A 13,741-nucleotide genomic window follows, 5' to 3' on the forward strand; every position below is an offset into this window, starting at 1 on the left:
GTAAATACTATTCTAAAAAAATAGCATAAAGCACAATTGCGATTAATATATTTTCAATAGTATAGCATAAAACACAATTATGATTAATATATTTTACATAATTTAATAATAAATGCTTTTTAATGGCCAAAAAATAGTAACTTGCCCGATAAGAGTTTAAAGATCTTCATCCACCACTGGTTAAGAGACCAAATTTGTTGTTCTTCTGGCCTCAATGCACCAACCCACAAGTGAGTTTAGCACAAGTAGACAAAAAAGTTGTCGACAAAAAAATAATAATAATAACTTTAGAGTGTTACTTGGGGTCTAACCAGTGTGGATTGTTTTTTTAAATTCATTTTTTAAGTTTTTGACATTACATTAATTTATAAATGTAAATAGTATTCTAAAAAAATAGCATAAAGCACAATTGTGATTAATATATTTTAAATAGTATAGCATAAAACACAATTATGATTAATATATTTTACATAATGTAATATTAAATGCTTTTTAATTGCCAAAAAATAGTAACTTGCCCGATAAGAGTTTAAAGATCTTCATCCACCACTGGTTAAGAGACCAAATTTGTTGTTCTTCTGGCCTCGATGCACCAACCCACAAGTGAGTTTAGCACTAGTAGACAAAAAAGCTGTCGACAAAAAATAAAAAATAAAATAAAAATAATAATAACTTTAGAGTGTTACTTGGGGTTTAACCAGTGTGTATTGTTTTTTTTAAATTCATTTTTCAAGTTTTTGACATTACATTAATTTATAAATGTAATTACTATTGTAAAATAAAATAGCATAAAACACAATTGTGATTGATATATTTTAAATACTATAGCATAAAACACAATTATGATTAATATATTTTACATAATGTAATAATAAATGCTTTTTAATGGCCAAAAAATAGTAATTTGCCCGATAAGAGTTTAAAGATCTTCATCCACCACTGGTTAAGAGAACAAATTTGTTGTTCTTCTGGCCTCGATGCACCAACCCACAAGTGAGTTTAGCACTAGTAGATAAAAAAAGCTGTCGACAAAAAAAAAAAAATAATAATAATAATAACTTTAGAGTGTTACTTGGGGTTTAACCAGTGTGTATTGTTTTTTTTTAATTCATTTTTCAAGTTTTTGACAATACATTAATTTATAAATGTAATTACTATTGTAAAAAAAAAAAAAAATAGCATAAAACACAATTGTGATTAATATATTTTAAATACTATAGCATAAAACACAATTATGATTAATATATTTTACATAATGTAATAATAAATGCTTTTTAATGGCCAAAAAATAGTAACTTGCCCAATAAGGGTTTAAAGCTCTTAAGTGTCAACTTTGGAAAGCTCTCCACGGTCGTGACGACTGTCCTAAAATAAATGGTTAAATTCAGACTATGAGTACTTTTACAAATGAAATAACACAAATTATTTGGCTAGAACGAAATTGTATACACTGCAAAAAAAAAAAAAAAAAAGTTACAGAATGAGGTGCAGTTCCCACGCACAATAGCGAATGCCCACACACATACCTAATCATTCTGCTCCATTGCTTGGGGGAAAAGAGCATTTTTCCTCTATCATTACCTTCCAAAAGTGGTCCCCTTCAAATCCATTTTGTGCGCGAGCGCGTGCGAGTCTCCGTCTACGGGTTCCCCATTCCGGATGTCCCACCGCTGTGCACTCAAACATAAACACATAAGTCCAGCCGGGCCCACAACAACCTGTAGGCTCGGTTCGGTTCAGTCCGGCGCACGACAACTGCAGATCCAGGCGGCTACTACAACACTTGAACGCAACTTTTCACCAGCGTGAGAATGGACACGTGCTGCATTCCTTTTAGCAAGCTTGTGCGTTGGACTTGTGGGTCTGCGCAGAGTTCTGTGCAGTCTCAGATGTGCTTGCAGGATGTTCCGCCGGACTGGGCATGTAATCCCTCCTCCCCTCTCTTGGCTGATGATAACGCAGCAGCCAACCACCACTCCTCCCCACGCAATTTATCTCCTCCCTCAAGTCTGAACTGTATTTTAGCTGTAAATATTTGTAGAGGAAACACAGGGCAATGGACTGACAATACAGTGCGAACGACCCCCAGAAGTGGAACACAGGACCTACAGCCAAATTCAATCGGTCACCATCATAATAATTACATGCACTATTTATGGTTATTAGTAGGGTTGGGAATCTCTGGCATGAAGCCGATTCGATATGTATCTAGATAAACAGGTTACGATTCGATTAAAAAACGCTACATTCTTACGGCCGAACGATTCGATACGATTCGATACAGTTTAAGAACGATACGGTTCGATACAGAGTGAAAAAGATAGATAGTAAACATTTGTTGTGTGTGTTCAGGGGGTTAAACATATAAAAAAAGATTACAAATTAAATTAAATTAAATTTCATAACAATGTCATGTTTTATTTTCTTATGAAAAATAAATAAATAAAGCTTACTATATGACCGTCATTTTGTTGGATGGGATTGATAATAAAATAAAACTCATGTGACAGACAACAATAAAGTGCAGTAATTTAATTAATGTATTTCCTGGTGTTTTGAACACAATAGGTAAGTAATTTAAGTGCAAAATTTCAACATAAACATCTTACAAGCAAAAAATACTAGTTATATGCAGCAGCTCTAGGGAAAAAAAAAAAAAAAAAAAAAAAAGAATTAAACCTGCTAGTGTTATCATAAATAAATAATAAATTGTGCTTTACCACTGGTATAACTGGGGGAATAAAAACATGGCATTTTAGACGGACAGGTCTATAGACCCTACCCACGTGACGTCACAACTCCGCTCTCCTGAATGGTACCACCCAATTGTCCGTCAAAACATAGTGTTAACCTGTTACGGCTACGTACATTCCTCCTATTTACGGCGTGTTTTTCTGCTCCTTAACATTAATAATCAAAATGGTGAAGGCGTGTGTGGCTGTTGGTTGCACTAACAGAGAAGATGGAAGGAGAGACTTGAAGTTTTACCGTATTCCGAGGGATCCAAAGAGGAGAGCGAAATGGACGGCTGCAATTCGACGTGAAAACTGGGCACCAAAAAATCACCACAGACTATGTAGTCATCATTTTATATCCGGTAAGATGCATTTAAGATATACTTAGAGGGTTTTGGGCTGACAAATAACCACAATTAAGATCATTGCTAGGCTAATCGCCGACAACATACACGTATGTATGTAGTGAGAGTGCTATCGCTAAACCATATAAACATTAAAAGCCTTAACTCCATTGACAAACGACATGAAATACATTAGACTTGACAGTGGATGTTAGCAATAACAAAAGATTTTGAATTGAAAATTTCGTAACTCACCTTTCCAAGCACGATAGATTCCTGCCGAATTTTCGTGGACGAGGACCTGTTTCACCCAACCAGCAACGAAGTATTTATAAGCCTCCAAGCTCTTGAGGTTTTTCAAATTTTCGTGAGAATAGGCTGATTTTGTGTGGACAAGATAATTGTAAATATCAGCGTAGCAGATGTCAGGCAGACAGGGCGAAGACAGTGGGTCGAAAAACATCGATTTGGGCATCAAATATGGATCTGGCGACTGTACAGAACGAAGCTTTTCCACATAACGCCTTTTATGCAACACATCCAGTGAGTTTACGGCATCAGAAAGCACCGGGTCTTCCATGAAATGCATTTTAAATTCTGCCATCAATTGAAAACAATGCTAATACAGAGACAAAATGACGGACAAGTGGGCGGAACCATACAGCGATCACGTGGTTTTGTGACGTCGGTGGGTAGGGTCTATAATCATTACTTTAACCTTATACACAACAAAGTCATTCACTTATGCCTGTGCTTCCACATTTTTTATTCCTCATGACTGTCTATACCTTTTTTGAAGGGCAGATTTTTCTTAAGGAAGATCAACTGATCCACATGATCATGTTTAAGTAGACTGCGTTTTGTGGAAACAATATGCCGCCCTTTCCACCATTGTAGTGGGTTATTTTTCAGGGTTAATAACTCACGATGTCTGTACCGCTTCACACTAGCTCTGTCCCATTCGAACAGATCTGGCTGCCTTCGTCACTTCAAAGTCCGACTTTAGTTTTCCTGGGTGCGTTGAAAATCAGTCGCTGCACGTCGCTGGCGTGGTGTCCATTGTTTTAGCATGTTGCTTCGTTGCCACTACTAGTTTCGTTTTGGGCTGTGAAGAAAACGCTACGGAGCGTGCGTTACAGTGGTTTTGTTAGCTCTCGCGTTGTTATGACACGCTCGTGACGATCGAGTAATGACGGCGACTACCAGCGGTTCTGCCTAAATGAATGGGAAGTTAAAGCAACCATGACGATGGCCGCCGGTCACCATCTAAGTGCGCTGTGTGGTGAATGACTCAAGCGCAGCATGTGAGGTAAAAGCTAAATTATTATCATATTAAACAATGCATTGAACTAGGCATTAGAAGCCGATTCTTGTGCTCGCGATAGCCGAATTCTATCTCTACAATCGGTTCATTGAATATTTAATGGCGAATTACTGTCGAATGGTAACTTTACTATCGATACAGCTGTATCTCTCTCCTGTAAAACCAGATATCCGGTCGTATCGGTTTATCGTTCCCAAGCTTAGTTATTAGGTGACAGCCATTGTAGGGATTCTTTGCAAAGCATAGCGCTATATAGTGCTGGCCAAAAGTATTGGCACCCCTGCAATTCTGTCAGATAATGCTCAATTTCTCGCAGAAAATGATTGCAATTACAAATACTTTGGTACAAGGGCGTAGGTTTGCATAGGGACGGTAGGGACATAACACCACCAACTTTTAGGGATGCTCAAATTGTCCCCACCAACTTTTAAGCAACCTTATTTGCATTATATAATGAGTTCAGTTACATAGGTAATTTAGATTGTCTTCCCATAAATTGTAAGGATAGAATTGACCCTACAATATGTTCAGATTTAAATTGACCCCAGTGGCGCCTCCAGAAATTTTTCATAGGGGTGGCCAGATGGGGCCACTTAAAATCTTGGGGTGGCACACCAAAACTAAAAGCCATAATTTCAGGTTTTCGTTATATTATTGCAGTGAAAAGGTCAAGGGAAAACAATCAGAAAGACTTAAGGACACGGCTATTGATATACTTAGGTGTATTGTGTAATATTTGATGTTACTAATGATTTAATGCGCATAGTCCATAACTGTCCAGTCAACATTTTGAGTTCAATTGTGTTTTATTGTGTTATGTATATATTAGGCATAAGGTGTACATTTAACAAAACAAAATAATCACTGGGGAAAAGCAGGTGCTGGCAGATACAAATAAAAGCAAGTACAGAGGCAATCATGTCTTAACTGGATATTTTCCAACACAATGTTAACGTGACACAAAAATAATTATTACTGAATGAACAAAACATAAAAAGTACTTCCCAACAGGGATCAACACATTACCAGGCTATAACGTATATGAAATGCATAACTGATGCTACAACAATCTAATGATATACTGGCAAGAGGAGTGGCCAGTGGGGTGGCCAACAAATTTATAGGGGGGGGCCGTGGCCACCCCCTGGGGGCGCCACTGATTGACCCCTTTTCACTTGCTGAATGTGCTGGTCCATTTTTTCCTCCTTCAAACACACGTTTGATTGACTGATGACTAGAACCCCCACATTCACACAATCCCGACAGAAATCCATGTCGACATCCCGCGTCCTCCGCCCCCTTTGGAGAGGAGGGATATTAGAATTTTTGTTTCGGCTAGCAGCAGCCACTTTAAGTAATGTAAAAAGACGTCAATGTTGTGAAAGTGGGGAACACACCACTAATTTTGCAACTGAGAGTCTGACCTGCATCAGAGTTAGCATAACTTTAAACTGTGTGAACTTGCTAACCTGTAAAACTCGAGTAGAAAGCTGCTTAGAGACATGTCTTCCTGTATTTTTTCTATTGTTAACGTTAATCCAACTGTGCATTTTGTGCATTTATTCCCTCATTAAATGTATGTATTTTCTATCTCTTATCATTAAAAAATATTTTTATTTGCAGCCGATGCACACTTTTTTAACCCCTCTCCCCCCAAAAAAACACAACCACTGCAAATTTCCTTTAAATGAAGCAAGCATTTTGAAAAATGACTTTCTCCCATGAAAATAATTTTATTAACTGTAGTACTCTAGTAACTTTTTTTCATTTATACGTAGGAACCAGCTATATTTGAGGAATGTACCCAATCTGTTTGGTCTTATTAATGTCCCGTCCCCAGCAAAAAGTGTACATGCAGGTTACACTGTTTTAGCGTCCCGACCAATGTTGAGACCAAACCTACGCCCCTGCTTTGGTAGTAATATCTTCATTTATTTTGCTTGCAATGAAAAACACAAAAGAGAATGGAAAAAAATATTAAGTCATTATCATGTTACACAAAACTCCAAAAATGGGCCGGACAAAAGTATTGGCACCCTCAGCCTAATGCTTGGTAGGACAACCTTTAGACAAAATAACTGCGAACAACCGCTTCCGGTATCCATCACTGAGTTTCTTACAATGCTCTGCTAAAATTTGAGACAATTCTTCTTTGGCCAACTGCTCCAAATCTCTGAGATTTGCAGGGTGCCTTCACCAAACTGTCATTTTCAGATCTCTCCACAGGTGTTCTATGGGATTCAGGTCTGGACTCATTGGTGCCCACTTTAGAAATCTCAATTGCTTTCTCTCAAACCATTTTCTAGTGCTTTTTGAAGTGTGTTTTGGGTCATTGTTCTGCTGGAAGACCCATGACCTCTGAGGGAGACCTAGCTTTCTCACACTGGGCCCTACATTCATTCATTCATTCATTTTCCATGCTGCTCATTCCTCACGAGGGTCGCGGAGGTGCTGGAGCCTATCCCAGCTAACTTCGGGCAGTAGGCAGGGGACACCCTGAATTGGTTGCCAGCCAATCGCAGGGCACAAGGAGACACACAACCATTCACGCACACACTCACACCTATGGACAATTTAGAGTGTTCAATCAGCCTACCATGCATGTTTTTGGGACGTGGGAGGAAACCGGAGTTCCCGGAGGAAACCCACGCAGGCACGGGGAGAACATGCAAACTCCACACAGGAAGGCCGAAGCCCGGGATTGAACCCTTGATCTCAGAACTGTGAGGCAGACGTGCTAACCACTCAGCCACCGTGGGGCCCTACATTATGCTGCAAAATTTGTTGGCAGTCTTCAGACTTCATAATGCCATGCACACGGTCAAGCAGTCCGGTGCCAGAGGCAACAAAGCAACCCCAAAACATCAGGGAACTTCTGCCATGTTTGACTGTGGGGACCATGTTCTTTTCTTTGAAGGCCTCGTTTTTTTTTTTTTCCTGTAAACTCTATGTTGATGCTTTTTCCCAAAAACCTCTACTTTTGTCTCATCTGACCATAGAATATTCTTACAAAACATTTTTGGCTTTGTCAGGTAAGTTTTGGCCAACCCCAGCCTGGCTTTTTTATGTCTCTGGGTCAGAAGTGGGGTCTTCCTGGGTATCTTATCATAAAGTCCCTTTTCATTCAGATACCGACGGAAAGTAAGGGTTGACACTGTTGTACCCTCGGACTGCAGGACAGCTTGAACTTGTTTGGATGTTAGTCGAGGTTCTTTATCCACCATCCGCGCAATCTTTCATTGAAATCTTTCGTCAATTTTTCTTTTCTGTCCACATCTAGAGAGGTTAGCCAAAGTGCCATGGGCTTTACACTTATTGATGACACTGGGCACGGTAGACAAAGGAACATTCAGGTCTTTGAAGATGGACTTGTAGCCTTGAGACTGCCCATGCTTCCTCACAATTTTGCTTCTCAAGTCTTTAGAAAGTTCTTTGGTCTTCTTTCTTTTCTTCATGCTCAATTTGGTACACACAAGGACACAGGACAGAGGTTGAGTCAACTTTAATCCATTTTAACATTTTACCATCCACCACCTGTTATGTGCCAACGGTAAGTAACAGGTGTTGTTAATTACACAAATTACAGAAGCATCATATGATTTTTCAAAGGGTGGCAATACTTTTGTCCATCCCATTTTTGGAGTTTTGTGTAAAATGGTAATGATTTAATTGTTTTTTTCATCTATTTTGTGTTTTTTTCCATTGCAAGCAAAATAAATTAAGATATTACTACCAAAGCATTTGTAATTGCAAGCATTTTCTGGGAGAAATTGAGCATTATCTGACAGAATTGCAGGGGTGCCAATACCTTTTGCCAGCACTGTAAATACAGTCATGTGGAATAAAAACATTAATATCAATTTAACTACATTGAGAAATTCAAGTAATAGAACTAAACAATTAAAGCTGAAAAAAAAAAATGTTTTTTTTAATTTCTGTAAGATGGTATTTTAAATAAATTCAATTACTGTTGAGGAATAAATTAGGACACCCCAACTTTCAATCCCAAAATGGCTAAAATCACACACAATGGTATTAGGTGCACATGATTAGAACATTATTACACAGTGTTTTGAAGAAAGCTTGCCTTATTTAAACCTCACATTAAGTTTGGTGTGCCCCTGACTGTTGAAGTGAGGAAAAACACAATTTTATTCGTCTCCCAAAACACGTTTTTAGCTTGTTATCGTCTCAACATCGTCATGAAAAAAAGTGTTCGTTGACTAAATATTTTTGTTATCGTTGACGAAAACAATACTGGTTGCACAAAAATTTGAGAAAAACATTTATTGCCAATGGCCCCATTCATTTCCAATAGGGAAACAATGACACGATATTAACATGAAGTGACCCAAAAAAGCTTCAAAATCTAAAGGAAGTGACCCAGAAATGCCCTAAAATCAACAAGAAATGATCCAAATTGTACAGTAAATGACCCCAGTATACCCCAAAAGTGCAGGAAGTGACCAAAATCAACAGGAAGTGACCAATCTCTAAGTCTAATTACTTGCTTAGTCAAGGCAAGGCAAATTTATTTGTACAGTGGTACCGCTACTTATGAAATTAATTGGTTATGGAAGTAATTTCGTAACCTAAAAATTTTGTAAGTAGTAAGACGTGTTTTCCATGTAAATCCCCTTATCCATTCCAAGCCCCCCAAAATTCATATCTAAATCTCTTGTAATGCATAAAAATGCATCAGAACATGTAACAAATGCATGTTATAATTAGATTAATGCACAATAAACATAAAATCTGAGTTGTGCATAATGTAAAAACAAGAACAAAGAATAAAAGTTAATACACACACCTAAATCTGTTGGAACATGAATAAGACGCTGGGATAATTGGATGCCAGGAATGCCTGGCAATAGCCAGTGGCAGAGCAGCTATAGTATAAGTACAGTATGTCACGTACAGTAAACTCTGGGAGCTGCGAGTACCAACCATACTGTATTTTTGCTTTCGTATCCTGAAATTTCTTTCGTAACAAGAGGCAATATTTTCCCGTTGAGACGTGTCGTAACCCGAAAATTCTGTATGTAGAGACGTTCGGAAGTAGAGGTACCACTGTATACCACAATTTAATTCAGCAAGACACAATTAAGAAATACGAAAAAAATAACACAAATATATTGATACACAAGATCAGTAAGATAGTTGAAAACAGGAAATAGAAAAAAAACAAATAAATGGATGAAAAATAAAAGTGTGCAACCTTAAAGTGCATATGACAGGATAAGAAAAGTCTTATATAGCATTAATATGTGAATAAAAATCATATTTTGAGACGATTTGACTATATACAACAATTTGGCAAAGCGCAGATGACGAGAAATTAGTCTTTTAATCCGCCGTTTAGCCACGCCTACATTTTTGGGGCTCTAGCTTCCCCAACAGGAGGATGACATCGTCAGGGTCATGGTTTCTTCTGATTTAGAATTCAGCCCATTGAGGGTGGATTATTCAGAGTGAGGAAAATGCGACGAAGGGAGACGCAAAATGTCATTGTTTCAGTCTCTCTACTCAATATATATTAACAGGATATTCTTTTTATCAAAGTATTTTTCCTCAATTGCTAAATACAGTAAATGGTATGGTCATGACAAATAACAGCCTTGTGCTAAATGAAATATAAAATAATAACAATGCATTTTTTCAGTACAACATGGCAAAATTACTCCCTAATGGTCAAAACTGTCGACTTCACCTTTACTGTCGCACCTACCGAATGATATTTTATGCCACCGTAGTTATTCCGGCCTTTGTCATTTCTCGGCTTTGGAGAATGTAAACCACAAACAAACCAAGAGGTGTGACAGCTAGCTGACATACTAACCCGAACCGAGTGACATCTCAAAGTCTTTTTTTCGCTTTTCGAAGCGAAAAATCACACAAAACTAGCCCGGTCATGTCACAAGGCGGCGGGGTTGCCGATTGCCTTCGCCGATCAGCAACCCGCCCAGCAGTGAGCAAGTTACATCTCGTTCCCCTGCTGCGGACAGGAGAGCTCGCCGGGGAAGCAGCTGGAGAGTACCGTCTGGCAAACCGGCCGACGTTGGAGGAGCGTGTAGCTGCCACATGGTCAACAAAAACATGGCGTAAAATAATGCATTACTACTAGGGCTGTTAAAATTATCGCGTTAATGCGCGGTAATTAATTTTTTAATCACGTTAAAATATTTGACGCAATTAACGCACATTTCACGCTCAGACACTTTTCTGCCTTTTGGTAAGTTTTACAGCAAGGCTTTTTGTGCTGTCTAACAGCGAACTCTTGTGGTCGCTTTGCGACATGGTTTATTGTTGTCTTGCCAGTTCAATATGGCTGCACGACGTCTCGGGCTGACGCCTACGTTGTAATGTTGTGCTTATATGATCCTTGGACAAGATTTGTCCGTAAGTATGGTTGTTGTAAATAATGTACATATTATGTTAGTAAGCAAAATTTTATATTTTTTGTATGAGACGCTTTTTGTTTATGTTTAGCGTGTATAGCGTGCTAAGCTAACGTTGTTGCTAATGCAATGCTTTTGTACTTATTTTTGTAGCTTTACGACGGTCTAAAGAGGACAATGGTTTGAGGCCATTTTATTAATAAATCAGATGAAAAAGGAAGAAGTCTGATTATTATGGCGTCGTTACTAGCTGTCTAGCTTTGGAAAAAGTAGACACTTCGGAGTGAGGACAGCAAAGACAGATTTAAATGACAGTAGAGTGAAATGCCCACTATAGTCCTTATGTACCGTATGTTGAATTTATATATCCATCTTGTGTCTTATCTTTCCATCCCAACAATTTATTTTACAGAATATATATATAATTTACAGAAAAATATGGCATATTTTATAGATGGTTTGAATTGCGATTAATTGCGATTAATTAATTTTTAAGCTGTAATTAACTCGATTAAAAATTTTAATCGTTTGACAGCCCTAATTACTACACTGCAAAGACGTAAACAGTGAGAGAGCGGCGTGCAGCTTTTGTGCAGCTAACATGGCAGGATGTATCTGAGGGGAACTTCTCCACATGTCCGCCCATGATCTAATGTAAGTAAATAGTCCTTTATTTAAAGAAATTTTGTAGTGTTTACCTTGTAATCGCTGTATTCGCGGCCATTTTTAACACAAAGTTGCAATTTGTGATGGGGTTGAAAATTTGAAAGAACACCGGGCACACGAAGAGGGCAATAGTATAGAGGGAGAGTATGGGGGGGGGTTGAGAACAAGCCACTGGTCGTCCGCCAAGTGGCATTCTCGGTAGAGAATCAGCCACAAAATGCAAGCCAACTCCGTATTAAAACGTGTGCCATGATCCCAGTATTTGACATAATACAAAATACGATGTTTACTCACTTCCTTGTAACTCCAATGATCCCACAGTAGTAGGGCTTGTTTTGACCAATATCCACGGTGAATGGGAACCTTTTGAAACCCAAAAAGGCTCACACGCTTCTCCGTGGTGCAGCAACAATTTTCTGCAGCAGTTTGGCTGGCGTGATGCGGAAAATAAACAAATTAATCCGCAAAATCAGCTGAATCTGGAGTCCATCTGCATGCTATAAAGCAATGCTGTAGTGTGAAATGCTGACCCGGGTGACTTGAAGCGATCATTCAATCCCTAATTTTCCGGTTCTATGTTTCTAGTAAAATTTGTCATATTCAATTTTTGTGGTTCCAGCACATTAATGATTTTGCAAATTTAATGTGGGGTTCAGCCCAAATTTCCCTGCATTCATTCAAATGCCCTCAGTCATGTGTACTCTTGAAATATGCAGACTGCAATGGAAAATTAAATATTATCCAACAACTAAGCGAATCCCTTGTGTGAGGTTGGTGTGCAAGGCTTAACAGACACATTATGCAAAGGGCTGTATGCTTCAAACAAATCAGGTTACACATTTAACTCTGACTTTTTACTGATAAAATACGCTTTGACAAACAGCGGGCAAACGAGTATGAAGTATCAACTGTCATAGTTAGATGGTAACAGTGTTATATCGGCATATTTATTCATGGAGATGCAGTTATGGTTTGCACAGCTTTGCTTTCTGTTTCAGAAGACATATTTACCTGGAAGAGAATGTAAACCAACATGTTGGAAGTTTGCCAGTGCCTACAAACCTCTGGAGGAACCATAACATTCAAATGGTCCAAAGGACACAGCTGTCACAGCCTAACATGATACAACAGTCGACACACTTCAAGGCTAATAATTGCACGCATTTATGAATAAGAAAACTGAAAATACAACAGTTGTATAATTTCGCAATGGAGGCTGTGAAGAGTGTTTGAATCTCTTATTTTTCTTCTTTTATTGGTATTTGTAGTGAAACCATAGGGTGTTGAATATATGATGTACGTATAGCACTATTATGGTCAATGACAACCAATGTTTTAAGTGGGTTTTCCAGATACTTCATGCTGTACTTTAATTACTTTTGAAAACAACTTTTCCCTTTACTCTCGCCATTTATCAGTACTTTCTAATTTGAATTTTGGTTGTTGTTAGCCATTTCTAGAGGAGGCTACTAGTAATATGTTTCATTTACTTTGTGACACTTACTAAGAGTACCGTAAGTGAGACTCATCTTTGAGATGAATTATAATGAATTATTAAAGATTCGTTTTAGACTTCTGCCTAGGGTCTCTCACGTAAAGACAAGTTACTCAGGACAGGAGTGTTAAATAGGCTATTTACTTTACTATAATTGTAATTATTATTATTATTTTACTTTAGTCATATTATTGCAAAGTACTAGTGCTCCTGAGTAAAACAATAGCTGGTCTACACACGGCTCATAACGTCAGCAAAGCAGGAATATATATATATTTTTTCAGCATAGCCAAGTTATTAAAACAGCATAGGCGGAGTTTGACTTGTGGGTCAGGGGGGCACAACATGTTTATTACCCCGAAACGCAGTGCCAGCAATAAAATTAACTTACAAGAATATTTATAATAATAAGTTGACGATGAGCGTTTTTTTTCCCCCCATCATTCTTGAGGGGAATTCTAAATCAGGCTGCTTAGGCAAGACTTTTCGCCAAGATCGGCATCCATTGCATATGGTACACCCGCCGATGTCGTGCCAATGTAGTTACACCAGTCAAAAATTGTATCCCCTGGGTGGAGCCATATGGAGGTAGATTTGTGTCTTTATTATTCAACCAAAAAAATGTTGCTTCAATAAAGAAAAAAAAAGTGTTTGAATGCAAAAATAAATTTAAAACTAAAAAAAAAAAAAATGCATGTGAAAGCTATTTTTCTTTGTTTGTTTGTTTGTTTTTTAATTTTATTTTTCAATTTTTTTGATTGAAATAATGTTGATTTTTT

The 13,741-nt window shown here is 37.9% G+C and overlaps 1 protein-coding gene across 1 annotated transcript in view; it reads right to left on the reverse strand.

Moving 5' to 3' along the window:
• The window catches only part of mmd2a (monocyte to macrophage differentiation-associated 2a), a 45,144-nt gene extending 43,241 nt beyond the window's left edge, over positions 1 to 1,903 (reverse strand). The window contains exon 1 of the mRNA XM_057861361.1: positions 1,582 to 1,903. Coding sequence (XP_057717344.1) covers positions 1,582 to 1,694 — 113 coding nt within the window. The 5' untranslated portion in view covers positions 1,695 to 1,903. The remainder of the gene's footprint in view (positions 1 to 1,581) is intronic.
• Between the last annotated feature and the right edge of the window lie 11,838 nt (positions 1,904 to 13,741).

The sequence above is a fragment of the Corythoichthys intestinalis genome, chromosome 16 (assembly GCF_030265065.1).
Source record: "Corythoichthys intestinalis isolate RoL2023-P3 chromosome 16, ASM3026506v1, whole genome shotgun sequence".
Lineage (NCBI taxonomy): Eukaryota > Metazoa > Chordata > Actinopteri > Syngnathiformes > Syngnathidae > Corythoichthys > Corythoichthys intestinalis.